At 50.3% G+C, this 26,798-nt stretch overlaps 1 protein-coding gene across 17 annotated transcripts in view; it reads right to left on the minus strand.

Annotated features, from left to right (window-relative positions):
* Window positions 1–1,743: 1,743 nt before the first annotated feature.
* SIRPA (signal regulatory protein alpha) overlaps window positions 1,744–26,798 on the minus strand; it is a 43,323-nt gene continuing 18,268 nt past the window's right edge. For 5 of the 17 annotated variants that reach the window (XM_081552319.1, XM_081552321.1, XM_081552322.1 and 2 more), the window contains exons 3-9: window positions 25,032–25,388; window positions 19,014–19,334; window positions 18,127–18,456; window positions 16,222–16,335; window positions 13,212–13,236; window positions 6,768–6,807; window positions 1,744–4,269 (exon numbers count right to left, since the gene is read on the minus strand). In XM_081552319.1, coding sequence (XP_081408445.1) covers window positions 4,015–4,269; window positions 6,768–6,807; window positions 13,212–13,236; window positions 16,222–16,335; window positions 18,127–18,456; window positions 19,014–19,334; window positions 25,032–25,388 — 1,442 coding nt within the window. In that variant the 3' untranslated portion in view covers window positions 1,744–4,014. Of the gene's footprint in view, window positions 4,270–6,755; window positions 6,808–13,211; window positions 13,237–16,191; window positions 16,336–18,126; window positions 18,457–19,013; window positions 19,359–25,031; window positions 25,389–26,230; window positions 26,275–26,798 lie in introns of all 17 variants that reach the window. The other 12 variants (XM_081552316.1, XM_081552332.1, XM_081552318.1 and 9 more) reach the window with 8 other exon arrangements.

The following is a 26,798-nucleotide window of genomic DNA, read 5'->3' on the forward strand; positions in this document are numbered from 1 at the left end:
CTGCATGAATTCTATCCCCACCTCTCCTTGCCTGGACATGCAGTCCTCCACCCCCACCTTCCCAGAGAACAAAGGCATTTCCCCACCCACTGGGCCTGGATTCCTGCCTGGAGCACCTCATCCCATGAGCGGCACACATATTTCACAGGTTGGGTCTGAGGAAGGGGAGCTGAATTCTCTGTCACCTGCCAAGGTCCTGGCCTGTAAGGCAACCTCTCTGAGCTCCGCAGGAAGTTCGTTGTCTTCTGCGTGACCACACGGACCAGGCCAAGGTCTCAGGACTGATCCTCTGTGGGCTTGTGGATCCAAGTGCAAGTCCGAACTCCGCTGAAGATTCACTGTGTGAGATTGGCCAGGTCATGGGTACTTCTGAGCCTCAACTTTCTCTCTCTGCAAAATGGGCACACAGCTGCCACTGCTATTGGACAATTAGGAGAATTAAATGTGATGGGGAAGAGCCAGACTCCTAGCGCTCTGCTGTAGGGCATTAGGGAAAGGACTTCACTTCTCTGTGCCTTGGTTTACTCATCTGTAACATAGGGATAAAAAGAGTTCCTACCTCACATGGTGGTTGGGGGATTAAATGAGTTAATAATTACAAAGCACTGGCATATTACTTAACCATAGCAGGTATTGGCTTTTATAATTGCTAATAATTTTGCATAGTCAGTGCTAATACATAATGTGATGCTATTAACTCAGTGGCTAGAAGCTGGTCTCTGAAGCTGGCAGCTGGAGTTTGAGTCTCAGCAACATCTCTTATTAGCTGTGTGACCCTATATCAATTACATCACCTCTCTGCGCCTTGTCTATAAAATGAGGTCAGTACTATTGTTTACCTGGACTTGTGAGGCATGAAAGGGTTCATCAATGTACAGTGCCAACACACAGTAAGCACTGACTATAAATGTTATGTTGACATCATTACATAATTGTCATTCATATTGTTAATATTCTTATGGAGGGTACATCAACATTTATTGAGCACCTACTAGCACTAGACATGAAGTATCCAGCAGGGATAGTCTAGGACAAGCATTAGCTCCTCATTTGGTAGAGGAGGAAAGTGGGGCCCCAAGAGGGTGACCCATTTGTCCAAAATCCTACAGGTAGTGAGGGGCAACCAGTCCCCTCTGTGCAGTGTTTAGGGCAGAAAGGAAAGAGCCAATGCTCAGCGAAGGCCTGCCATGTGCCAACCCTTTAATGCCCACACTAACCCTGGAAGGGTATTACTGTCCCCATTGTGTTGACGACTGCCCTGAGTCTCAGTGAGGTGAATGGTTTGTTCTCAAAGCTACAAAGTGGCGGATCTGGAATGCAAACTTGGTTTTCTGTTGGAATTTTGCTCAAGCAAGTCTTGTGGACTGACTCCCTGTGAACCAGGGGAAACGAAGTCTTTGTGTCCATAAAACCCAAGTGTGCATGCGTGCTTGCTCAATCATATCTGACTCTTTGCGACCCCATGGACTGTAGCCCGCCAGGCTCCTCTGTCCATGGAATTCTCCAGGCAAGGATACTGGAGTGGGTTGCCATTTCCTTCTCCAGGGGATCTTCCGGACCCAGGGATCGAACCTGTGTCTCCTGCATTGGCAGGCAGATTCTTTACCACTGAGCTACCTGGAAAGTCCCAGAGAGAGGCCCAAATGCTGAGGCTGCTTCCAAGCCCTGGGGCCCAGGCAATCTTCTCCCAAGCTCATGTGGACAGGACGAACTCACAGAGACAAGGATACTCAACATCCAAAGTGGCCGTTGTTACCCAGAAATCTTTATTACAAAAATATTTTGCAAGCCAAAAAGTTTAAGTTGCAACTATATACAAAATGGGGCCTGTTTCCTTCCCCACAGTCTGAAAATAAACTCCCGAAACCATGCTCCTTCCGTACTGTTGTTTGGACCACTTCCTTTTCCTGGGGTTCGATACACAAGGTATAGGAATCTCCAGGCTTTCAGGCTAAGTCTAAACTACATGACTTCCTTGGCCTCATTCCTTACTCCTCTTCCTAAATTCAAAATAAAGTTAAAGTGGCACCAAGAAGACATTCTTTTAAAATTCTGTGTGTGTGCTTGTGTGTGCTTACACACGTGTGCTCTCTCTGGGTAAAAGAGAGGGGGACCAGGGTTTACAAGCCAACCTTGTGGAATTTGGAAGTAGCTCGAGCCAGGTGGCTGGGACACTGAGCTCCCAGATGCCACAGAGAAACTCCGGCTCGTGGGGCCAAAGCTGCTCACATGGCCTGTTGGCTCAGCCAGTTCCTGGATGCCATCATGTAATACAAATCACTGTTCCCCAGAGAGGCAGGTCTGTGCTGGGCTCTCAGGGTTCCACCTGGAGGAACTGCTGATGGGCAGGATGGCTCAGCTTCTGGCTCTGACAGCCTGTGCCAGGACTCCCTTGGGCATCCAACGGCTGGACCCAGGGGGCAGTGAAGATTAGCATCTCAGCTCTGAGAGTGGATCAGTTACACGGGAAAACTAAATAAACAGGGCTTGTGACACCTGCATGCCCTGGGCCCAGCTGGGCTGCCACATTGAATTGGAAAGGCCAGGGTTCTGAGGGTAATGGGGTCAGAGCCTCTGCCCAACCTCTTGAGACAGAGGGACAGATGGTGGGTCATTCCTGACTTCACAGATGTCTAGGCTTCCTGGCTGTCTTTGATTTATTCCAGTTTGATCCTAATAGGGTTTGGGAACAGAAATGGAAGATTCTGTCTTCAGAGAGCTGGAATGGTAGGGGTGTGGGGGACAGCCAGGCACAGCTTCCTACCCTGAATGGCCCTAAAGTGCTTGTGAGAGATGGAGGGGAGGGACGGCGTCTTTCCTCCCCCCTCTTTACAGGTAAGCAGACTGAGGCATGAGGTCTCGACCAGACCTCGTGGAGAAGGAGGCAGCCTGGAGAAGTAGGGGCAGGTTCAGACTTACCACACTGGGGGCTTGGGAAGCAGAAGAACCAGCCACGTGGAGGGAAGGCTAAGTGTCTCCATGGAGCAGCCAACCTGGAACCGTCTGCCCCACCCTCAGGGCTCTGGGACCGGGAGGAACTCAGTTTCTGCCAAGAGTGATTCTCTCCAGGACAACCGACCGTTCAGCCTCAGACTGTGCAAGACCAACCACTCACGTCAACACATGACAAAGAGCCAAGATAATGCTGCTGTTGTTTTAAGAAAAAAAAAAAAAAAACAGAACAAAACACCACAGATCAAATTTTCTAACACCTCAGTTTCAAGATTGCACATTTCACATTTCTCAATAATTTACAGGCGTCCACAGCGAGATGTTGTGAGTTAGTGCTTGCTGGAAGAAGCGAGCTCAGGTCTGGAAAGGAGAGGTGGGGCCACATGGAGCATCACAGTCAGGATGACGGGTCCTCTAGGTCTCGAGGGCTGCGAGGAGGAAGGGTGTTTCTGTCCCTCAGTCCTTGGTGGTAGAGGAGTTCCTCAGAGGGTCCTCTCCTCCCCAGGGCTTGTGGCCGGTCACTCCAGGTCGGGGGAGGCCAGAACTGCTGGCAGCCACTGCACCAGGTCTCAGGAGGCAGGTCCAGCTTCCCCATGGACAGGCAGTTCAATCTAAAGGGGATAGCTTTCCCCAAAGCCCCAGCTGGTGGTGCTGGGGGGAGGAGGAGGTATGTTTTTTCCCTCCTCACTCTGGAAGATCAAGCTGCGGAGCATCAAGGAGGCAATCAGGGGTCTCCAAGACCATGACCAAGACCCACAGTTGATGGACAGAGGTGTGAGAGTTCTCGCACCCACAGTGGCTCTGGCCAGTTCCCAGGCCGGCTCCCCGCCTGGTCTGGCAACACCAGCCTCCATGTGTGGCCACATTGGAGGGGTCATGGCTACCCTGGAAATGCTGGTGAGCCAACTGGGTTGAGCAGACAAGAGCTACCCTCACTCCTGGGTCCCAGGGCCTCTGCCACCCTAGCCCCCCAGGAACTGGGCTGGTTGTCCTCACCACGGCTGCTCCGTGTGGGACAGGAAGGCTCATGGGGACAGACCCTAGAGATGACCACGGCCCTGTTCACTTCCTCTGGACCTGGACACTGGCATACTCCGAGTAGGATGGCTCAGGCTTGGGGGCCGGTTGCTTGGGGGTCCGGTTGAGGTGGACCATGTCCAGGTCAGCGTAGGTGAGGGTGTCCTCAGATACGGGTGGTGGGCGGGCCTGAATGCTGGCATACTCCGTGTGGTTGTTCGGTTCATTGGCCTTGGGGGTCGACTTCTTCCCCTTGGGCAGGTTCAGGTCCGCATATGTGATGTCATTGTTGTCTTGGATCTAAATGAGATAGAGAGAAGGTCATTCTGGAGCCCCTGCCAGTCACCACTGGGACCAAGTCTGGATGCTCTGTCTCCTCTTGGCCTCCACTGGCTCAGCCCTAATTCATGTCCCCTCTTCCCCAGCCGAGGTCACCTGTCTCCAGCCTTGCCCTTCCAATCAGCCTCCTCATATAGCCTGAAGGCTCTTCCTAAATGTCAGTGTGGTCACTTCAGAGCCCTGCCTCAATGTCACCCCTCCTGCAGCTCTTGCCTGCCTTTCCTGATGCTCTTTCCTCTGCTGAGAGCGTCCAACCCCCCTTCTCCTTGTAATGAAATCCAACGCACCCTGTCAATTTCATCCTAAGACCTTCCTCTCAGCTGGGTCCAGGGCCATGACTCTACACTTCCCTCTGTGCTTTTCCATCACAGCACCCACCCCTTAGCTAGGACTGTCTGTGCCTGTCCAGGGGTGTGAGTAGATGCTGATCCCCAGTGGGTGGGAACATTCATTTATTTACTCATTTATTCAACAAGTATTCACTATGCATTTGTTATGATGCAAAAATCAAGACTGGCACAGAAAAAAACAATGTTAAATAAATGAATGAATGAGTGGTAGATGAATAAATGGATGACAACTCTTCCAGCCCCACTCTAGGTGAAGCTGGGGACTGAGGGAGAGAGGATGGGAGTTTGTGAGAATGAGGCCAGCAGTTAATAGGAGGCAAAGGTTTTGTAGGCAGAAGTCAGAGTATGAATCCTGGTTCTGTTCTCTCTGGCTGAGGGACTGGGCAGTTCACTTAGCCTCTCTGGGCCTTGGTTTCCCCATCTTTAAAGTAGGTCTAATAATAGTATCTGTTGCCATGGTCACTGGGAGGATCCGATGAGGTGGTCCAGGTAAAGCTCTCAGGACAGAGCCTGGCTCATGCCAGGTGCGTGGATGTTCAGCACATGTCAGCAATCATCCACCACCTGGCAAACCTGAGCTGCTCCTATGTGCCTGTCTTATTACTCACAACTGCCATCTTGAAATCACCCATCATGAAAGACACACTTTGCTTCTTTGTGCCTAGCAGCTTAACTGTGGAAGTGGAGAGGAGTGACCAACACCCATGATCCCACCTGACGCACAACAATAACCTCAGACCCTGATGGCTGATGGGTCCCCTGCTCTCACCTGATTTAGGTGCTATCACAAACCTGCTTGGTAAGATATATTTCTCCCACTTTACGGTGAAGAACCTTATAGCAAGGGAGGTGAAATAACTGGGTCAAAGTCACACAGCTAGAAAAGAGTCAAGGTCTGCTGGCCTCTAAAGCTGTGGTCCGACCACATGGCCCCTGTCCTCAACCCTGCATGCTTGTTCACTTCTCTCTGGGAAACCCATGCCAGCAGTAAGGGCTGGCCCTGGGCTAGGAGTCCTAGTCACAGGGCTGCGAGCTCACAAGAGCCCTGCTCACTGCCCAGGGCACATAGCAGGTGCTCAGTAAGTCCTGACTGACTAAATTCTGTGCAGGATTCAGTGACCAGCTCTTTTCACCATCATTCTTTCCCTGGAAAATTCCAGAAAGAACTTTGACTTTTAAAGTCCCAGAAAGTAAAAGGACCTGGGAAAAAGCCTTCCTGCCCCATGATTGAAAATTGTCTTGTATTTCTAATCATTGCCTGAGCTTATGCCCATGGTCGCTGGTGGGGGAGGGGAAGTTGGCACTGAGTCGGGAGAATTTTGGCCTACAAACGCTGTGCATTTTGCCAGCCTGGCTCTCTTCAACAAATTACAGCCACAGTGATGACAACTGCCAGGGAAATGGCAAGGACAGCTGGCTTTTCTCATTCCAGGTTCAGGGCTGGGCCTGTCTCCTTATAAGATGCTGAGGAGCCCTCTGCCTCACAAGGTCTGATAGTATCAGCCAGTACAGACAGGGCCAGAGTTCTCAGAAACAGGCCACCAACCATGGTGACTGCAAAGCCTCCTCAATAATGCTGGGGTGGAACTGCCAGCTCCAGGGGCATGTGCCATTGCATGAGGTGATCAATGACATGGGGTCTTCCCATCAGCAAAGGCAGTGCAGTGCTGTGTGTTGCCCCATGTGAGAAACACAGGGCTCCAAGGGTGTTCCTGGTAGAGGGACTGGCTGAGCACAGGCATGGAGGCCGGACGGTGTAATGAACACTAAGCCCAACTCCAGAGGCACCATTTACACAGAACATATGGTGGATGGTGCCCTTCCAAGCTGTGCGGTGATTGGCACTGAGAGACGCTGGGACAGACGCTCCGGGCTGGAGCCAGGGCGGGGGGTGGGGGGTGTGTGGTGGTGGTGGTGTGTGTGGGGTGGGTGGAGGCGGAGGGAGGAGGGGAGGGGAGGACTCAGGAATGAATGTAAGGATCCTCCACCCCCGGCACCCGCCCACCCTGGTGACGAAGTCTTAATTTAGAACAGGATCTGCAACTCCTGTTGATGCAAGGAAATCACACCACCAATCTCCCAGGAAGGGCATCTCACCAAAGACTGTACCTGAGTTGTTTCTCTGGTGTTCTTCTCAGGCTCGTGCAGCCTAAAAAGGAAAGAGACACACAGATAAAAATACCCTCACTATCTCTAGTGCTCATGCACATGGATAAGAATAACATTTAGGTTCCACTTCCTAGATGGGTGGAGGACATGGATGAGCCGTTCCCAACAGAAACACAACTGCTGATCACATGTTTGGACCAAAGGACTTTTCATCAATACACTACTTTTTTTGTTTGTTTGTTTGTTTAACCTACTTTATCATCAAGGATCTTTAAAAATTATAATACTAGGTTCTGGGGAAGGTGCGGTGAGACTGGCAGGTTCACGCACTGCTGGTGGAGGGGCTGACCAGCACAACGCTCTCTGGAAATAGCTTGTCAAAGTCAAGAGCTTGGAAGGTGTCCTCATCTTTTGACTCATAATTGCACATTTGGAGGGTATTGGTATTCAAAATACAGAAAAAGCTTCATGCACTAAGGCATCTACCACAGAACGAGATGGGAGAGGGAGGTTTACATCTCATAGGTCCAACAATTGGGACCGGTTAAGGAAATCAGGATAGATTTTGTAGATAAAGACTTAAGAGGTTTATGAGGAGGCTTCCTTTTTTTTTTATTACAAATGATTACATTAAAATGATAAGCATAAAATTCTCTGTGGAATGATCTCAATTATGAAAAATGTGTGGATAGCACTGGAAGGAAACATAGTAAAACGCTAACAGCAGTGGTCTTGGGGTGGTATTTTTTCTTCTTTTTAGTTTCCCATGTTTTCCTAATGTTCTATATTCTACACACCTAAGTCTTATCATTAAGAAAAGAAAAGAGAAGGACCATGTGTTCTGATTAATCAAAGAAGCCGTTCATGCACTTGATTCTGTAATTGGAGGCTGTGGCTTGGCTCACTGCAGGGTCACAGTCAAGGTGGTGAGTAAACCGGAGCCACTGGTTCGGCAGTTGTGTAAATTCTCAAGCGAGCTACTCTGGAGACGTTAGCCTGGCTCATGTCAGAAATGAGCAATGGGGCTTGGCAACAGGGTTATTAATGGATTTGGCACGAGTGCTTGGCTCAGAAAGCAGTTCTGGGGCATGACGGGCCCCACGTGGCCACAGCAACGGCCCTCTGGGAGCAGGGACGCTGTCTGGAGGAGATTGCTCACTCGGCTCCATCCATGCCCCTCCTGCTTCCAACCTGTCTGGTTCCCCACTGACTCTGGTTCAAGTCCAACACCTCAACCTGCTTGTAAGTCCCATGGAGTCTGGCCCTAGCTGACCACCCCGCCTGCCCCCACCCACCAACCCAGACTCGTTCACTCCCTCATCCTCATCCACCCACCCAATATTTCTCAAAGGCTACTCAGTGTGATGCACTTTACATGTCTACAGCCTTGAAGGACCTCCTGAACTACTTTTCTCTTGGTTAACCTTTGTTCATCCTTTAAGACAACTATGTCGTCACCTGTTTGGGATGGCTTCTGACAGTGCTAAGCTGGCTGGGGTGTCCCTCCATGACAGTTTCAAACTCCTTATATATTTTCCCACTAGCTTTGTATGCCTGTCTGTCTGCCATGCTTCCTCACCACACGGGTACAGGTGCCCAAAAGTGACTTGGAATGAATGCCAATCAGTCTGCCCCAGTGTCTTTGCACACTCAGTCCACCTTGCCTCGTCATCTGATCCACTCCTTCTCTTCCCCCAGAGTTGTTTCAAATGGTCTCTTCTCAGGCAAACCTTCACTATCCCAAAATCCATTCTCAGAACACTGGGCTCCTCTCTCAGAGCGATAATTATAGATCGGAAGCAGTTATCCATTTTGTCATGTCTACCTCTCCGAGGTCTCTCCCGTCTCCGTGAATGGCATTGCTATTACTCATCCTTGTGCTCAGCTAAAGAAATGGGAACCGCCCCCCGATTCTCCTTCCTCCTCCTTTACAACCCGTGTCTAATCCACCACCAGGCTTGTTGACTTTGCCTCCAAAATACATACCAAACACCATCATTGCCACCATCCAGGTTTCAAATGTCTGAGGAGCTTCCTCCCTGGTGTCTCTGCTCTATTCCTGCCCCACCCCACCCCCCACCCCCCACACACTCCACTCTCCACATGTAAAATGCATACGTGATGTCATGCCACTTTTCTGCTCAAAACCCTCAACCCCTTCCCACCACATAGTGAAATCCATCTCTGTGTCCTGACTGCCCGGCCCACATGATGTGGTCTAGTCCTCTGTCTCTGCCCTCGCTCACTCCACAGTTTGCCCTCCCCCCTGCCTCTCCCCCGTTCTGCCTCCTCCTCGGTCCATGAACACGTCCAGCTGCTCCTGCCTTGGGGTCTTGGCATTGGCTGTTCCCTCTGCCTGGCCCCCTCTTGCCGCTGATGTTCCCAAGGCTAGAGCCTTCTCGCCCCTCAGTTGTCATCTAAATGTCCCCTCCTTAGATGGCCTTCCCTGACCACCCACTGCACGCCCCCCTTCCCACCTTTGCTTTGAGCCTGTGCATTAGTCAGCACCTGTAGCACACCACGTATTAACCGCCCAGCTAGTATGGTAACTTGCCTCCCCATGGACCACGAACTCCATGCAAGCAGGGACTAGGTCCATGTTGTTTACCACCAGAGCCTTGACACCTAGTAATGGGCTGGTGCATCATCAGCACGCTAGAGATGTTTGTTGAATGAATGAACGAACATCTCTCCCGTCAGATCAAAAGTGCCACAGACCAGGGCTAGTGTACTTTTTATTCCTTTTTGCAATCCCCCAAGCTTAAGGCCTGGCGCTCAATCCAGATGAATAAATGAAAGAATCAGGGAAGCCTTAACTATTCTAAGAATAAACGCAGTGAATGTCTGACAAGTGAACAAATGGCCAACCGAATGAACCCCTGTGCCCAATTAAGGGAGCAGAGCCACATTTTCCTCTCATCTGAGCCGGGGAAGATTACAATGTTCTCCTGTACGTTCCTAACCCAGGGAGTTAGAAATAGCCAGTCCTCCCACTGGCCCTGCAACCTGATGGGCCCTTTGAGTTCAAAGCAGAGGCACCCCCCAACTCTTGCCACTGCCCCTCCCCCTCCCAGGAAGCGGGGTTATTACCCACGCCAACATTCTCTGGAAAGTGTCTGATCCCAGCCAGCCGAGCTGAAGCTGGCAGCTGCATAGAAAAGCACCAGTACCGCTCACTAGCTAGCGCTTTGGTATAGAGAGATCAAAGGGAGCAAGTGATCTCACGGCTCCCTGGGTAGGATCGTGTTCAAAAAATAAAAAAAAAAAAATAGGCAGAAAACGGTTGGCTTCTCTGGGGAAGAAGAAACAGGCGGCAAGAAGCACTGATCAGTGATGAAGAGCCTCAGCTTCAGCGTCAGAGAAACCTGGGTTGACTCACGGTTCCGCACTTGCTAGCTGTAGGTCCTTGGGAAGGTCACAAAACTTCTCTGAGCCTCAGTTTCCTTAACCACATATAGGGACAATAATAAGCATCTAAAGCAGGGGTTCTCAAAGTCTGGCTTAGAAACAGCAGTGTCAGCACCACCTGAGAACTTGTTAGAAATATAAATTCTGCATCAAAAGCTCAAGGGAAGGGGCCAGTAATCTGCGTTTTAATAAGCCCTCCAAAGGATTCTGCTACACACTCAAGTTTGAGAACTTCTGTTGAATTAAACTGGGATAATAATAAATCACAGAATTTTTGTGATAATCAAATCACCAGTGGCCTAATATAGGTAAAATCATAGATCTGTGCCTGGAACACAGTGAATGCTCAATAAACGTTACCTGCTGATGCTCGTCATTATTATTATTGACACAGCCCTTTTCTTCCAGAAATGTGTTGTATAATTGGGGAGATAAGACATGCAAAAATAGTGACAACAGTAAAAATGAAACAAAGAAGAGAGTTCGTTCCATACTTGGGGCTGTGAAGCCACTGACAAGGATAGTTTTAGGGATTCATGAGGTTAGAGATCAGGGATTACTGGAGTGGTTTGGGGTAGCATTTATTCATTCAACAAACCTTTACTGAGCACTTATTCCATTCTAGGCACAGTGCCAAGTTCAGCAGCAATCAGCAATGAACATGAGGGAGGTAACTCACCCCGCCTTGAAGAAGGGTAGGTCACACCACAGGGACAAGTGCAGAGACAGCTTGAATACAGCTTGGGCTGTCAATCCAGGGGCACCAGGAGAGCTCCCAGGAGGAGCCTCTGTCCCTGGAGGAGGTAATGCCCTCTCTGAACCCAGAAGGAAGAGCAGGAGGTAACCAAGTCAAAGGAGGGCCACCCACGCTAGCTTCCATGTCATACCACTCCAAGGGGCGCTGTCCAGAACCTGCTGTGACTGCCAGGCCCTGGAGTTGTGCAGACCCTGGGTGATTCAGGAGCAGGGGTGGGGAGCACAAGGGTGAGGAGAACGAGAATGCAGCGTGAGGGAGGAGGTGGGGGCCGAGGCTGAGCCATGGAATTCGAGCCCTGGGAGTGGTAGGAAGTGAAACTGTCCAGCTCAGCAGGGCTGCATTACAAGGGGCTTGAGGGCCTCCGGAGAGCATCTGGACTGTCCAGAGGGCCACAGGGAGCCACTGAGGGGTTCCAGGCAAAGGATGAAAGCCAAGCCTTGCTCTTGGGAAAGAGGTACTTGGTGTGGGAAGTGTGGCAGATGAAGGCATGGCAACAGGAAACACATTTCCCTGGGGGCGTGAGGAGCCTGGTTTTGCTGGAATGGTAGCTCTGTTTGTTCAGGGACTGGGAGGCTGGCCAGGGCTCAGCAGGAAGCCACCTGTAGAGGTCAGAGCAGAAAGCAAGGCTTTCTCCCAAGGGTACCACAGACTCCTGGTGCGGCAGGAGGGCCCAGTGCTTTCCAGGACCCCTCAGATGGGTTAGGTGCTCCTGCTGTGTGCAACCACAGGCCTGGTATTGCCCTCCACCATACCTGTCACCAGTGACCCCCCAACAAAGGACACAGCACCCCCTAACCCCCAACTGTGGGGTTGTCCCTGACCGTACAATTTGTCAGCAAGTCCTCTTGGCTCTAATTCCAAAATATATCCAGAATCTGACCATTTCTAAGCCCATCCAGGCCACAGCCATCTGCTTGGACCACTTCAGCAGCCTCCTTACTGGCCTCTCTGCCTCCACCCACCCTCCCTCCTACAGCCTGGTCCTCACATGGTGGTCAGAGTGGTTGGTACCTTGAAAACAAAGTCAGATCAGCTCCCTCTTATGCCCTCTCATCCAACTGGGAGTAAAATCTGGAGTCCTAACAGCCACAGCCCCTAGATACTGGCTTCCACTTCAGATCCTCAGTTCTGTTTTGCAATTCTGAAATCCACAAAGTGCTAAAAGAATCAAAAGATCTGCAAAACCCATTTGATGGCAAAACCTGTCCTGAACGAACATTAAGCAGTTTATAGTTTGTATTTATCGTACTCAGCATGGATGTTCACATTTCCACACAGGCACATTCACGTCGTAGGTGATGAGGCACGGCCTCTACTCTGCTGGGGTGAATATTGGTGGGGGGAGGGGAGCTTCCCCAAAGCTCCTGAATCTCGGTTAGTCAGCCACCTGCTGCGTGGGCTGCAGCTAAGACACATGGGCTGCACCTTCTGACCTCATCCCTTCCTGTCCCCTCGCTTCTTCTGCCCCAACTGTTGGCCTCCCCCATTCTCCCAGTACTGCCCACCTCAAGCCTTCACCTTGCCTGCTCTCTCACCCAGCCTGTGCCCCCTCACGGCTCCCCAGCTTCAGGTCCTTGCTCATATTCCCTCTTCAGAGGAGGCCCTGCCCTTGCCCCCATCTCCATCCCCTTGCTGTGTTTAATTTGTCACCACCTGACATGACATTACAGACTGTTTCACCTCCACACTTACTGCCTGCTTCTCTCACTGGCATCTGAGCTTCATGAAGGTCCTGACTGAATCTTGTTCATTCAGAACAGAGCTGGCATACAGTAGGGACTCAGCAAAAATCACTGCAAAATGTTAAGTCAACCAACTAATATATCTTCCATGATGTAATGTCATCGGTTTAGTCTCTGACGAGGGAACAGGTTTCAGGAGGCACAGGTGCATCTGTCATACCCACCTACCCTGGCATTGCCCAGGCTACCTGAGTCAAAGCCCTCCATAAATACTGAATGAACGAAGGAAAGAGCACAGCATACAATTAGATTTGGGGATGGTATGTGCAGGAGTTTCTGCCACAGTCCAAACAGGATTTGATAAGGGTCTCACTGTTTGTGGGCAGCAGGCAGGAAATCAGTGCCTCTGTGTGCTGAAATCCCCTCATTTGAAACAGTAATTAAAGACAGACCTGGTGAGAGGAGCTTACAAAGGAAAGAAACAGGAAGGCTGACTGGCACAGGAGTGAGGGTCAGTGGGTGCAGATTCTGCTTGGCAGTTTTGGGGGTGAACAACCAAATAACTGCAAAAGCACTCCAGCCCAGTGACGTACTTACCTTGTAGAAGAAGTGGAGCCCTTGGCTGAAAGAGAAAAGATTTTGAAAAGCCAGTTATTCAACTTAGAAACACACTTTTCTTTTATAATTACGTTTTGGAGGGTGCAGAGGCTTGCCCCCAGGGATGCTGGGTGGAATTGTTGAAATCATATCCTCCAAACCACAGGAAACCCCATGCCTGCCCCAGTGGGGTGGGTGGTCCCTTATCTTCCAGCAGGAAGAGCTGGGCCTGCCAGCTTTCCCACTTCTGGGAATTGCCAAAGGTCAGATCCCAAAGCAACCTTCAGCCTGAGGGCCAGTTGCCCTGGCTGAGCCCAGGCTCTGGCTGAGCCTCACTTCCATCCATCACACCCATTACCTGAAACCCTACAGCAAGCCTGGGTGCCCATCAGGGCCCTTCACTGCTGGAGAACAGGTTCTGGCAGAACTGCTAACCGGGGGAGCAAGTGCAAATTCCACTTCTGCCACCCACTCACATGCTGCATGACCCTGGGTGGGTCATTTTCCCTCTCTGAGGTTGGATCTCAGTGCTCTAAGTCACACAAGTGGGCTGGACAATCATTTTTATCTCACCACCTTTGCGAAAAGGATCACCGGAGGAAAGAACGGGTCTGTCTGGCTCAGAGGTTTTGAGCCTGTGATGTGGGGCATCCCACAGAGAAGCTACTGGGGTTTGCCATTTGACTCTGATTTTGCTATAAAATTGTAATTAAAAAGCAACATGCACAGGCAAGTGTACTCTGTATCACATATTAGCAGGCTGGAGGCTGCCACACTGCAAGAATTCTCACTGCCAGATGAACGCTTGGTTCCTGGGTAGGTATTGGATTTTTAGGTGAGTGGTACCCATTAGATACAGCAGCTCAGCATCTAACATTTGAATGGAGGCTGATGGGCTGCCAAGTGCTGGGACATGAGTCATCTCAGGGAGTCCAATGATGGGACACTGATCATCTCCATTTCACACTAAGGACACTGGATGACTCCCTAAGGTCACACAATGGGTAAGTGATAGAGCTGAAATTAGGATATTTCACTGTGAGCATGAGGTAGAGGATGGCAGACACCTCTGGGGATTGACAAGGGAGAAAGGGTGTCTCATTAGGGCAGAGGTAAAGTGCAGTGTGGTCTCAAACATGGTCCCTGGAACCCATGTCCATGTGAATACTGGCACCAGCATTCACCAGTTGTGAGACCTGATCAAGTTCTGTAACTTTCCCGTGCCTCAGATTCCTCATCTATAAAGTGGCGTTAGGTCTGTGGTGACTTCAGTGCCTGGTATATCAAAAGAGCTGATGGAGGGCTAGCTGTCACTGTCACTAAAGTCTACATTTGAGACCTGGACTCTGCACACAAGCAGACCCACCATTCAGGGCTAGGTGGCCTTCACCAGCGTCTGCAGCTCTCCAACTCCCACTTCTTTTCCAGAACACTGGGTGGCTGACGCCCAAGCCCACGGTAATGAGCTCCTATGTGCTAGAGCCTAACGTGGTGCCCAGGGATAAAGCTCCAAAGGAGGCTGGGGTTTTATGAACAGACACTATGAGTGCCCCATCCAAAGGCTGGCTTGTCTCCCACGGTGGGCAAGAGACCCTGTTTCCCCATCCAAGGAGGAGTCTTGCCTGTGCAGTGGCTCCAGGAATGTTAGGGAAACCACTCTGCAGATCACCTGGAAGAACCCCTTCCAGATTCTAGAGATGCCAGCCCTCCCAGATGGGAGTTTGAGTTTCGGGCAGTGTCTCAGGGCTGAGTCCTCCAGGCAGTCCAGTGGGGAGAGAAACTTGGGGGCCAGAGGAGAGGGGATGCAGGAAGGGCGTGTGGCTGAGGCACAGAAAGCCTGTCAAGCTCTGCCTGGAGGTCCGGGTGCAGAAATGCAGCTCAGGACGGCATTTGGCACTCTGCTGGCTGCAGCACGTGGTGCTGGGTCACAAACAGCATTTTTAAGAGAATATAGTACAAAATATGACAAAAAGGAAAATATCAGAGTTCCAATTTTATAGATGGGGTGTGTGTGCACCGGGTTGAGACATGAAATGTATTTCTATCACTTGTAGCCAAAAAGGTTTCAGAAACACTGGCTTAAAATAGTCTTCAAGAGTGGGAAAGAGGACATGCATTTTTTTAGGTCTGACAATGTGTCAGCGCTGTTGTTGCACATGAGCTTATTTGTTTCATAACTATCCTCCGAGGCAGGCACTGCCACGTCCATTTCACAGGTGAGGAAACTGAGGCTTATGGAGGCCAAACTGATTGTTTAGAGCATAAAACAAAGATCTGGAACCCTGGTTCATCTGACTCCAAAGTCAAGAGGCCTGGTGACAGAAACAACTACACAGACACACACATACACACACATGCACACATGAGTGTGCAAACAGGGCACAATGTCCTGGATTTGAACTTACACCCTCCTGCTGCAGTCAAAGGCTACGCACCTTGCCACTATGAGGGGGGCTTTCCAGGGAGGTGGTTCATGCTTCCAGTCTCATGTACAATACTGATTACAGGAGCTAACATTGAGAACTTGCTGTTGTGCCGGGCATCTTGCTAATGCTGTATCCACAGTTACTCATTTAATTCTCCCAACAGCCTGGGAGGTAGGTGGTGGTATTCTCCCCACTCCCTTCCAGCCTCCTGCCAGGGGGCTGGGCATGTAATCTGGACAGGTAAGGGGAAAGCAGAAGTCTGCCAGGGGCTCCTGGGAAGTACTGTTTCCTCCTTGAGACCCTTTTGCCACCCTGGCATCTCCCTGATTCCCACATCAGCAGTGGTTCTCTGAGACTGGGAGGCCAGGAGCAGTGATGCTGCAGGGTAGGAAGCCCACCTAGATTTCAGCCTGGTGAAGGGGCTGCACAGCCAAGGCAGTGGTACCCCTGGACTTCTTGTTACTGGGAGTAACTGGACATCCTTATGACTTAAATTACGTGTAGCCCAAAGCAGAGGCCCCTCCCCGCCTGGGAAGGACAGCCCAGGGGTAAACTCTCAGGGAGGAACCAGGGAACCCACCCACCTTTCTTCTGTCTGATTCGGAGGAGGTAGAGGGCTGCGATCAGCAGGGCCACCAGCAAGGCACACACCACGCCCACCACGATGAAGATGCTGTACCAGTTGTTGCCATTCGGGCCTAGGACCACACACAATAGAGGCTTCATGTAGCAAAGTTTAAAACAAAGAAAAGGAAAAGCCACTGCCCCTTTTCACCACAAGACAGGCATCATTAACTGAGAACATCTGGCTCAGATGTTTCGGCCCCGTGGGCATGTTCATGGATCTGCATACACTTCCCCTTGTGGGTCACCCACAGGCAATGCAAAAACTGTGCTGAGGTGCCAGGAGGGAAACATTGTTGTCAGCCTTGGAGGAACCCTGGCTGCAGGGTATGGGTAGAATTGCCCTCCTGAGGAATAGCCATACGTTCCTCCTCACCTGAGTTAGCCATGGAGCGGCCACCTGAGGACATAGTTCTGCCTGGATCTCCTAATTGCAGCTGGGGCATCACACACCACAGGGGGAAGGGTTGTGAGGAGGGTGACCTGCCATTGGACATCCAGAGCCCCGAGGCAGTGCCCTGGTCCATGCCTGGGGCCTAGGCCCAGGAGGGCTGAGCCCAGGACACTTGACATGGAGACAGTGCAGGGGCTGGCGCCAGACATAGGTAGGGGATCCCACAGGAGGACACAGTGTGCAGTCAGCAGCAGGGCTCTGAGCCACAGAAATGTAGGTTCAAATCAATGCCCTCATTGTGTGACCTTGAGCAGGTCATTTAAACCGCCTCACACACTGTCTTCCTCTTACGTTATTGAGGCCAATAGTAATCTCTACTTCATTGAATAGCTCTGAGGAACACCTCACTAACCAACCAACCACTCACTCTTTCATCCTTTCTAAAAGTATTTCTTGGGTGTCAACTACCTACCCGGCCCTGAAGTCACAATGCTGAGACAGCCATGGTCCCAGCAGCTGAGACTCAAAGCTGAGAGGTCACCAGGGTCACCTCCTTCAAAACTGCCAGGGGCAGGTGGAGCAGCCCAGAGACAGGCACTGACTTGTTCAAGCTCCCCAGTGAGACGGACAGCCAGAGTGGATCCACACATCCTGTCTCCCAGGGCAGGGCTCATGGTGGCATCGAAGGGCAACTTGACAGACCCCAGGGTTTCTTTAGAGCTGTCCCTTTCAGGATGCACGAAGGAAGGAAATGGCCTCTATTCTAATCCATTCAAAGAGTTTGCTATGTACAAGTGTACAGGTGATGGAACATTCTACAGCGGCACCAAAATGCCAACCAGGCACTGTCATTCTGAAGAAAGGGAGATACGCCGACAACCGGTTGGACAGGGGCTGAGACAATGACACCCTGACACCTTTCTTTCTCCCAGGAGGGTGGCAGCATTGCCGTCATCTTAAACGGGCATGCACTTGAGCCTAGCAACATTCCCTGGGAATCGTCCCATAGAAATAGCTGTGCATGTAACAGAATATGTACAAGGGCAGTTAGTGTAGCACTGATCATACTTGAGACAAGCTGCAGATGGCCTGAAGCCCCCCACCCCATTTCAGTGGGGCAGCCAGGGAGAGTGGGCTCAGGTCACAAAGAGCAAGGTGGAGAAGGTGGGCAGGCAGGGAATGGTGAACACAGAAGCTGTTAGTAGGAGAAAGCGAGAGAGTACAATCCCTTAGGGTGACAGAGCAGGACAATCCCTCTCCTTCCCTACTTTCTTTCAAGGATTTACGTCAAAAGATCTATCAAGAATATGCCACACTCTTACCAGTGGTCACTCTTGGAGGTGGGAACTCACTTGAAAGTTCTATTTTATATCTATTGACTTCTAGATTGTTCTACAAAAAGTATGAATTACTACCTTTAATATTAAAAAAAAAAGATAAACAGCTGGGTCAGTTGCAGTGGTGACCTCACCAGGGGTTTGACCTGTGTCCTGATCCTTCTGGGGAGCAGAGACCTCCAGGGTATGGTTTTTGGAGACCGCCGGCTGCCCGTCGTGCTCCACCTGGCAGGTGAGCACCACAGCCTCCCTGTGGGCAGAGGAGTTCACCAGGAGCCAGCTTGTCTTGTTAAAGGTCCCGTCCTTGTTCTCTACGTAGATTGAAGCTGCTTCTGTTCGGGACACGTTTCCGTTCTCCAACCAGGTCAGCTGTAGGTGCTTGGGGTAGAACTTGTTCACCTGACAGGTGACGTTCACCTGGTTCCCCGCTGGGGGGTATCCGGTAATCTCCAGGGTGGGTGGAACTGAAACAGCACAGGAAGAAGTTCTGACCATATGGAACACACAGGTCATAGGGGAGGAGATGGATAACAGCTCAGCACAGCCAGGGAGTCACCCAGAGCCAGGCATGCAGTAGGTGCTCAAGCACTGAGGCTGTCTCTGCATATGAATGAAATCACTAAGCACAGTGCAGGGCACACAGCAGGTGCTCAAAGGCTGGGCTCCTATTAGGTTAACCATGTGTGCAATCTATAAGTACAGCCCTAGTATGCAGTTGAAATATAATAACTGCAGCAAAATAAATGAAATCACTAAACACACAGGGGCCTGACTTACGGTAGGTGGTCAATAGTTGAAGAAGCTATTGGTAAACTATCAGCACAGTGCTTGGCACATGACAGGCGTCCACCTGGCAGCTACCATGAAAACAGTAATAAGTGACCAGCTTATCTAGCAGCCTGGTGACTGGGCAGGAAGTAGATTCCAGGCAATTCAAAGCTTGGAACAAAAATCAGGGGGAAGGAACATGTTGGGCCCTTGGGGGCAGGTATGGGCTTGGGATGACATGAGGGGCATCTACCTCGGATGGTCTCAGACAAGTTGGCAGTCCCACGGAGAGGAGGGCCCCCCTTCAGGGTGACGTGGGTCACCTCACAGATGACCTGGGAGTGAACATCTCCCGGGGCCAGCAGCACTTTAGTTGTGCTGTTGATGCTGTAGGAACCGTTGTCTTCCTCTGGGTACACGTTGATCTGGGAGGCTGAGAGCTCATTGCCATTTTTGAACCATTTCAGGGAGATGTTTCTGGGGGAGAAGCCGTGGGATGTGCAGGTGAAGCTCACTGTCTGCTCAGGTGTAGCCCTCACTGTAGGGCCGGATACCAGGGGCGGAGAGGGCTTGGCTACAAAAGGAACATTTATGAACACTGAAAACCATTGTGATTATCATCACTAATGAAAAATATGTAACATAGTTAGGAACTATCCCATATATTATTATTTTAATTCTTCAAATAGTTCTGGGAGGGCACTGTCATCATCTTCATCTTAAAGGAGACACACGGGTTCCCCAGGGTGACTGAGTCAGGGGTATGGAATTCCATGTCTGAGTGCAAAGTACACCTTCTTTCCTCTGCAAGGTGATTTCCCACCAGTCTGGGCACAGGAACAAAAAGTACTGATTGGTCTCAGACATTCTTCCTATTTGCTATTCCTAGCTGGGCTCTCCTGGAAAACTTAAGTTCAGAGAAAGCATTTATAGAAGTGAATGCAAGGGAAGCAAGGGCACAGTGGGACCACACGGAAGCTTAACCAGGCTGGCCATCCAACAAGAGGTGTGACCGCGGTACTCCTCATCTATGAAGTGGGACAGCAGGCATTACTCCTCCTGGGGCTCCAGTGAGAGTTAAACAGTCAGCGGAAGCATTTTTGCCATGAGTAAAACACAATATGCTTCACCAAGCTAAATAAACACAGATACCCAGACTATACTTATATCCAGAGCTGCCCCTTCAGTTACCTATGAATTTACTCCACAGTTTTCACTCTTTCCACAAATATTTCAGTAAGACAAATGTGTCCCAATCCTTAAATTTGAAAGAAAGGGAGCAAACAGATACTTTTCTGAATCTGGGTTCTTCTCCTAGATCAGTTCTGGGTTGAAACAAAGATCACCGAGTGCTGAGAAACCAACAGGGGTTAATTTCTTAATTGTTATTAAATCAGAAGACACATAGACACGGACTTATGAAGCAGCAGAAGCACTTTCTGTGTCCTAAAAATATACACAAACCAGCAAGTCAAAAGTGAGGGCAGTTTGGCCTTTTAGAAAGGTCCTGTGGGGCATCTCCAAATTGTCCATTACTACCTAACATCTCCTGTAAAAGTTGGCAGATAGCAACTAAATAAATATCTATGCCTGTAAATATTTAACTTGCTTCCTAAAACTTATCAAACATTTTGAGGACATGGTAAAGAGGTGTTACTTGAGTAAGTCAAGTCATAAAAACATCAGCATCCTGAATGTAAAGGGAGCAGATGCTGTGATTAGTTACCACTTATCAAGAGTTTCTTAGGAGACTGACACTGGGCTGATCCCTCTAGGAATCTCAGCTTTTTAATCCCTCCACCAACTCTGAGAGGGAGGGCTGAGTGTGGCCCCATTTACAGGATGAGGCCCAGGAAGACGCATTATGGTATGAGGCCAAGAACACCCAGAGAGTAAGTACCAGAGTTCATCTCACTGCACATGGGACTGATTGATTTTAGCATCTCTGATCTTTACTCTTAAGCCTCAGTGACTCTAGACAAAGTGGATAAAGCACCACCTGGTGAGATGAGTGAGGGTGTATATAAAACAGAGAGCCTGGCATATAGTAGGTGCTTAACAATTAATACCCAAGATTGTTATCATATCCGGTCATTCCTAGGTATGACCAGATCATACCAGGTCATACCTAGGTCATTCCTAGGTATTTATTCTCTAGGCAGTAAGAAGGCAAAACAAAAGTATTGGAAAAAACAAGAAAAGTCTCAAACCTTGTTCCCTGCAGTTGCCATGAAAGACTTACATGAATAAAGGAGTAGAAAACCACTAAGTTATGATCCTCTCCTTCTTTTCAAAATACCGCCTCAGGAAAAAAGTTGGGGAAACTGGCTTTAAAAACACGCAAGGGATCACAGGTGTTTTCTTACAGATCAGCTCTTTTCAGAGCTGGAAGTATTTTGAAAGAAGTGGGGACAGATTTCATCAGGGTCACTGTGGTTGTCGAGGCAGGAGGGCTCTGGGCTGAGCATGGAGTGTTGTTGGGGATTCCAGCACCTGTTCAGACACACACATATTTAAAGATGGGAAGGTTTCCCTAGCGATGAAGCTCAGGTCTGAACAGGTGGTCTGAGTGGGCAGGAAGCCCCTCTCAGCCTAGGTGAGTTCTGTTGGAAGTGAGAGTTGTCCCTGCCAACCCACTCAGGCTGACTTTCTTGGGCCTCCTAAGAGCTGTCACCATCACAGCCTATTCTGAAGTACTAACACCCAAAAGATCTGTTCTTACAACCCAGGCACCAAGTGGAACCTACTTTTTTCAGGGAAAAACCACAACTCTCCCTCTGTGACCCCAGAGAACACGTAGCTCAGGGCTCCTCTGTCCTGGCTGGGCACCAGCATCCTCTGCAGGAGTTAAGGCACTCAGCTTCCCAGGCCACATCTGCGCACTTAAACTACAATTTCTAGGGTGGAGGGTCCTTGGATCTTGTCACCATCTCCCAGGTGATTCTAATGAGCAGTTGAGGTTGAAAGTCACCTAGTTCCATCCCAACCCATGACACTTAGTCCTGGAGGGAAAGGGACTCTTTCAAGGTCCTTTGGCTCTGGGACATCAGAGCTCACACTGGTGGAACCTGTCCCACGTGCTCGGCTCTGCTCTAAGTTCTTGACGTGGGTCCTCATTCAGTCCCTGCAGCTGCTCTGTGAGGCCGGGGCTGTCTCCAAGGGACAAGGACACTGAGCCCCAAGGTGGGGAGGGACTCATCAGAGGTCGCAGAGCCAGGACGGGGGCAGAGCTGGGGTGGGGGCCCAGGCAGGAGCTTGACCACTGTGCACGGAGCTCAGAAACACTCTAACCCACCCTATCCAGGGCTTCCTAGACCCTCTCTAGTCATCACAGACCCTTGAAATGGTGTGATTACCCCCATTTCACAGATGCGTAAGCTGAGGTGTAGGGGGAACTGAGATGTGCCCAAGACCACAGAGCCTGAGAGACCAGCACCATCACTTCCTGAGGGGCTGTCCTGTTACCAGGTCATTGAACTCCTGGAACACCCTGCAAAGGTTGGGTGATTATCTTCTTTCTATAGGTGAGGAAATGGGAGCCCAGCACAGGGAACTGGGTCTCAGCCTGGAAATAACACCTTTAGTTAGGAGTCCCTATTCTGTGCTGGTGATTTAGACAGAGCTCCTCAAATCCTTCCAACTCTCCTGAAAGACATGATGACCACCATCATACAGATGAGGAAACTGAGGCTGAGAGAAATGAAGGGTCTGTCTCCTCTCACCCCCTGACTACGTCCTGGTATTTCCTGTCAAGTCCAAGCTTTCAGGTCCATCAGCAGAGCAAGTGCCCACCTTCAGGAGCCCCCACCCTGACTACCACCCGGCCTTTTCCTTCAGATTCTTGAATTCAAGTGACTAAAGGGAGGAGTAGCCTCTGAGGGCCCAGCCCTGGGGACCCTGGAACAACAAGGGAAGACATGGGCTCCTGACACCTGAGTCTAGAATAGGAACTCTTGCTCACACGGGGCCCCACCATCCCCTAGGGAACACCTCCCCCTCCTCATCCTCAGTCCACAGAACCAGGAATGGGCATGCCCGGTGCTGCTGGGATCACAGCGGCCCCTCTGGGCTCTGTCCACACCACCCTTCCCGGACCTGCTCCACAGGGGCCTGGTGAAGGGGCAACATAACAACAACAGGCAGAAATGACTCCTTTTAAGTGTGTTTTTTAGGAAAATTATGACATATTGTAGTATCTGTCTGAATTGGCTATAAAAGTAGTCCTGCTTCTCACACAGGACTCTTTTTTTTTATACTTCATACTGAAGAATAGAACAGTACAGGATTTTAAGAGGACAAGGCTGGAATTTTCTCCCCACTTTGACAAGCACAGTGAGGTGTGCAGAGAACAGGGCTGTGAGTCAGGCTGCTTTGGGTTCAATCTTGGCTCTCTTACTTGTTCACCAGCCATGTCTCCTCCTTGAGCCTCGGTGTCCTCATCTATAAAAGGACAACAGATGAACCCCTCCCTCAGACTGGTCATAAGGAGTAAAAGCCATGAGGGAGATTCCACATCTGACAGGCTGCTCCCCTCCCCTCCCTCTGTTCTCATCCAGGGAATCATCTCGGGTGGCCTGGGGGAGAGGCAGAGCAGCCTCCTGGGAGGCAGCAGATCTGAGTGGTGGGGGGCCACTTACTAGCTGTGATTGGTTGGCAAGGAGCCCACCATCTTGGGAATTAAGTAATATTTGTAAAATCAGGAAAAAGCCACCTTCCTTTCCTATGACCAGGGGTTGTAGGGAGATTCAACTGTTACCACATCTAAGAGAGAAATTTGGGGCAATTTCTACCCAAATTTAAATCCACATACTGTCTGAACTAGCAATGCCACTTATAGTGGGCATCTCCCATCTGAGTAGAGTGATGTATAGATAAGATTATCCACTGTGCTGCTGCTGCTGCTGCTGCTAAGTCGCTTCAGTCGTGTCCGACTCTGTGCGACCTGTTTTAATGGCGTAAGTTTGGGAACAACTTGTTTATTTGTTAACAAAAGACTGGTAGATGCTGTCTCCATATGCCAAGTGTTTTGCAGCTGTTGAAATACTGGGCAGCTCCAGGTGATGATTTGGAATGAGGGATTTATGGTTAAAACAAAAGTAGGAAGAGGTTCCCAATCACCTTGGGTCTCAGAGCCAGCATGTAAGGGGCATTATGAACCTTTGGGAAATCTATGAAATGGTTCCCTGTTTAATGGTTCAAATTAAGGGGTTTTTATTTTGTTCCCTCCTTGTAGCAGGCTCTTCCACGAAACCAGTTTCATTGTTGGTGCAGGAAGGGGACTGGCCAAGAATCAGATGGGGTTCTGGAAGGATCCCCTCGCTGACCATGTGACTGTGGTCCGGGTCCCTGGCGCCTCTTGGCCTCAGGCCCCCATCTGTACATGGAGGGTTTGGAGGACGGTGTCTAAAGGTCCTTCCTGTGCTGACAGTCCAGGATTCAGGAGTTAGAAAGAGGATCCTGGGCCTCTGGCAGAAAACCCTAAATGAGCACCTTTGCTACCTCAATGGGACTGCCCCTAAGTCACCCACATGGGGAACATCTTTTGAAATGACCCAGCTCTGCTGGGACCCTTCAGTGAAGGGTTTTCTCAACAGATTCCCCAGGAAACACCCAGTCTCTGGGCATCTCCTCCAAGCAGGGCCATCAGAGTAAACACTGAGCCTCTGCCCTAAAAATTTCTTCTCAGTGTGCAGTTTTTGAAGAAGATATAAACACATCTCCCCTCCCTGCCCTGGATGGATTTTTCCTCTTTGGGAGGGAGGAGGACATAAGCTTCATGGGAGAAGAGCTCTTGTTTGCTTTGTTCACTGCTGCTCCACAGCATCCAGAGCAGGGCCTGGCACATAGTAGGTGCTCAGTAAGTGCTGAGTAAATGGAATACTCAGCCACATTGAAGGGAGTGCTCTCTGGAGGCAGGTGGTAGGATCTGACCTGTGACAGGGAAAGTCACTCAGACTTTCAGTTCCCTCATCTCTGGAACCAAAGAGCTGGATGGGATGGAAAAGACAAGGGATGAGGAGTCAGGCAGACTGGGGTTCTAGAATTTTCCCACCTTTACCAGCTGTGGCTCCTTGAGCAAGTAGCATGACCCCCACAGGCCTCAACTTCTCTGATCTGTAGAAGGGAGTGAAATCATATCATGTCCAGATCATGAGAAAGCACACAGTGCTGCATTTGATTGCTTTTTTTTTTTCTCCTCACAGAGTGAAGGGCATTCCTGTTGACATGTTATCACAGACCAGGGGACAAAGGAGACCCAGGCCATACTCACCACTCACAGTGAGACGAGTGCCTGGTCCAGACTTAAACTCCATGTCACCCTGTTCTCCTCTCTGGAACTTCACACAGTAGTAGACACCGGTGTCTGCTGGGGTGATGTTACTGATGCGGATGGAAAAGTCCATGTTGTTTCTCTTTGTGGCATCTGAAACATTTGTAACTCTGGGGAAGGGGGCTTCTTTTTGACTGTAGATTAACTCCCGACCTGGCCCAGTTCCCCTGAACCACTTGATGGGCCCCACAGGTCTCAGGGAGGTCACGGTGCAGTGCAGAGTAGCCATCTCTCCTGCTGCAACTGACACTGACCTCTCAGGCTGAATCACCTGCAGCTCCCCGTCACCTGCCGCTCCTGGAGGAAAATACAAAGTAGTTATTCATTCATCCTCATGTGATTCTGTAGATTTCTCAGATGTTTATCAACAACAGCTTTCAGTGACTGAGCATACCATGGGCTGGCCTTTAACTCAGCCCACTGCACATATATCACATGTGACCCTCACAATGAACCTGTAACAGGAGACCCTATTACAAAGGAGGAAACTGAAGCACAGAGAGGCTAAAAATGTGGCAGATAGTAAGTTTGAGTACCTGAGCCATCTATGGAAGTCATGTCTGAACTGGGCTCTGAATTCAAGTCTGAATTTACCAGGAATAAAGGAAGGGGCACAAGCGTTCCTGAGAGAAGGAACAGCCTGGGCAAAGGTTCAGAAGTGGGTGGCAGTACAGTGTGTGTGAGGGACTCTACCAGGAGTTTAGATTCTGTTTCAGGTCTGGCTCAGCAAGCAGGCCCTGGGCAGAGAGACTATACTCGGCAGTTGGGGCCCATGTAGGCCATGGACTAGTGAAGTACTTGGGTACAAGTACTTGGGTATGAGTCCTGGCTCAGTCCTGCTGAGTGACCCTGGCCATCACTCAGACAACCATGAAGATCCTACAGGGAGGCCTGCGAGTGTGCTGGATGCTGCCAGGCACTGCGTGGAGTCAGTTACTGCCCTCTGAGCCTTGGTCTCATCTGTCAGTTACTATGGCCCTGTCTCCATGGATCTCTGGTAGGAACAAACAATATGCCTAGGCCAGAACAGGGTCAAAAAGAAGGGTCTAGTGTCTGGAGCCAACTGAACTGGTTTGAGACCTGGCTCACTTTTTATTCACCCATGACCCGAGCTTATCCATTGCTTCAGTCTCAGTTACCTTATCCACAAGAAGGGTAGAACACCCACAGCCTTCTGTGTGTTCTGAAAAGAGAGTGAGATGAGACAGAGAAGCCACTGCGCACCAAGCTGGGCACAGTAATAAATGAAATTCACTTCCACCAGCCCTCACTGATGCTCCTGCAGGCCAGGACCAGGCTGAATGCTGGGACACACAGGGGCTGGATCCAGGTCAGGCCTCAAGGGCTCCTGGGATGGACAGGTGGAAGGAGTCCAGGAGGTCAGTGGTGGGGAGGGACCTGAGCCCCAGATTGAAGAGGCCTGGGGTACATGATCAGGGATTCCCAGTAGAGGAGGTTGGGGGAAGGGGGACACAGAAGGAAGCTGGACAGGCCGGGTGAAGATGCTGTAGGAGGTGCTGTGGCTGCTCAGAGCGAGGTGCAGCCAGGGCCCTGATTCTAAACAAGGTGGGGGTGGGGAGAAAGGACAGATCATGAAGACCCTGGAGAAACAGACACACACACATACACACACACACACACACACACACAGATAGGCAGAGGGAGGGGCAGACAGAGACAGAGTGAGAGACTGAGATGCAGGGAGAA

The sequence above is a fragment of the Giraffa tippelskirchi genome, chromosome 13 (assembly GCF_054371585.1).
Source record: "Giraffa tippelskirchi isolate mGirTip1 chromosome 13, T2T-mGirTip1v1.2.pri, whole genome shotgun sequence".
NCBI classification, from domain to species: domain Eukaryota; kingdom Metazoa; phylum Chordata; class Mammalia; order Artiodactyla; family Giraffidae; genus Giraffa; species Giraffa tippelskirchi.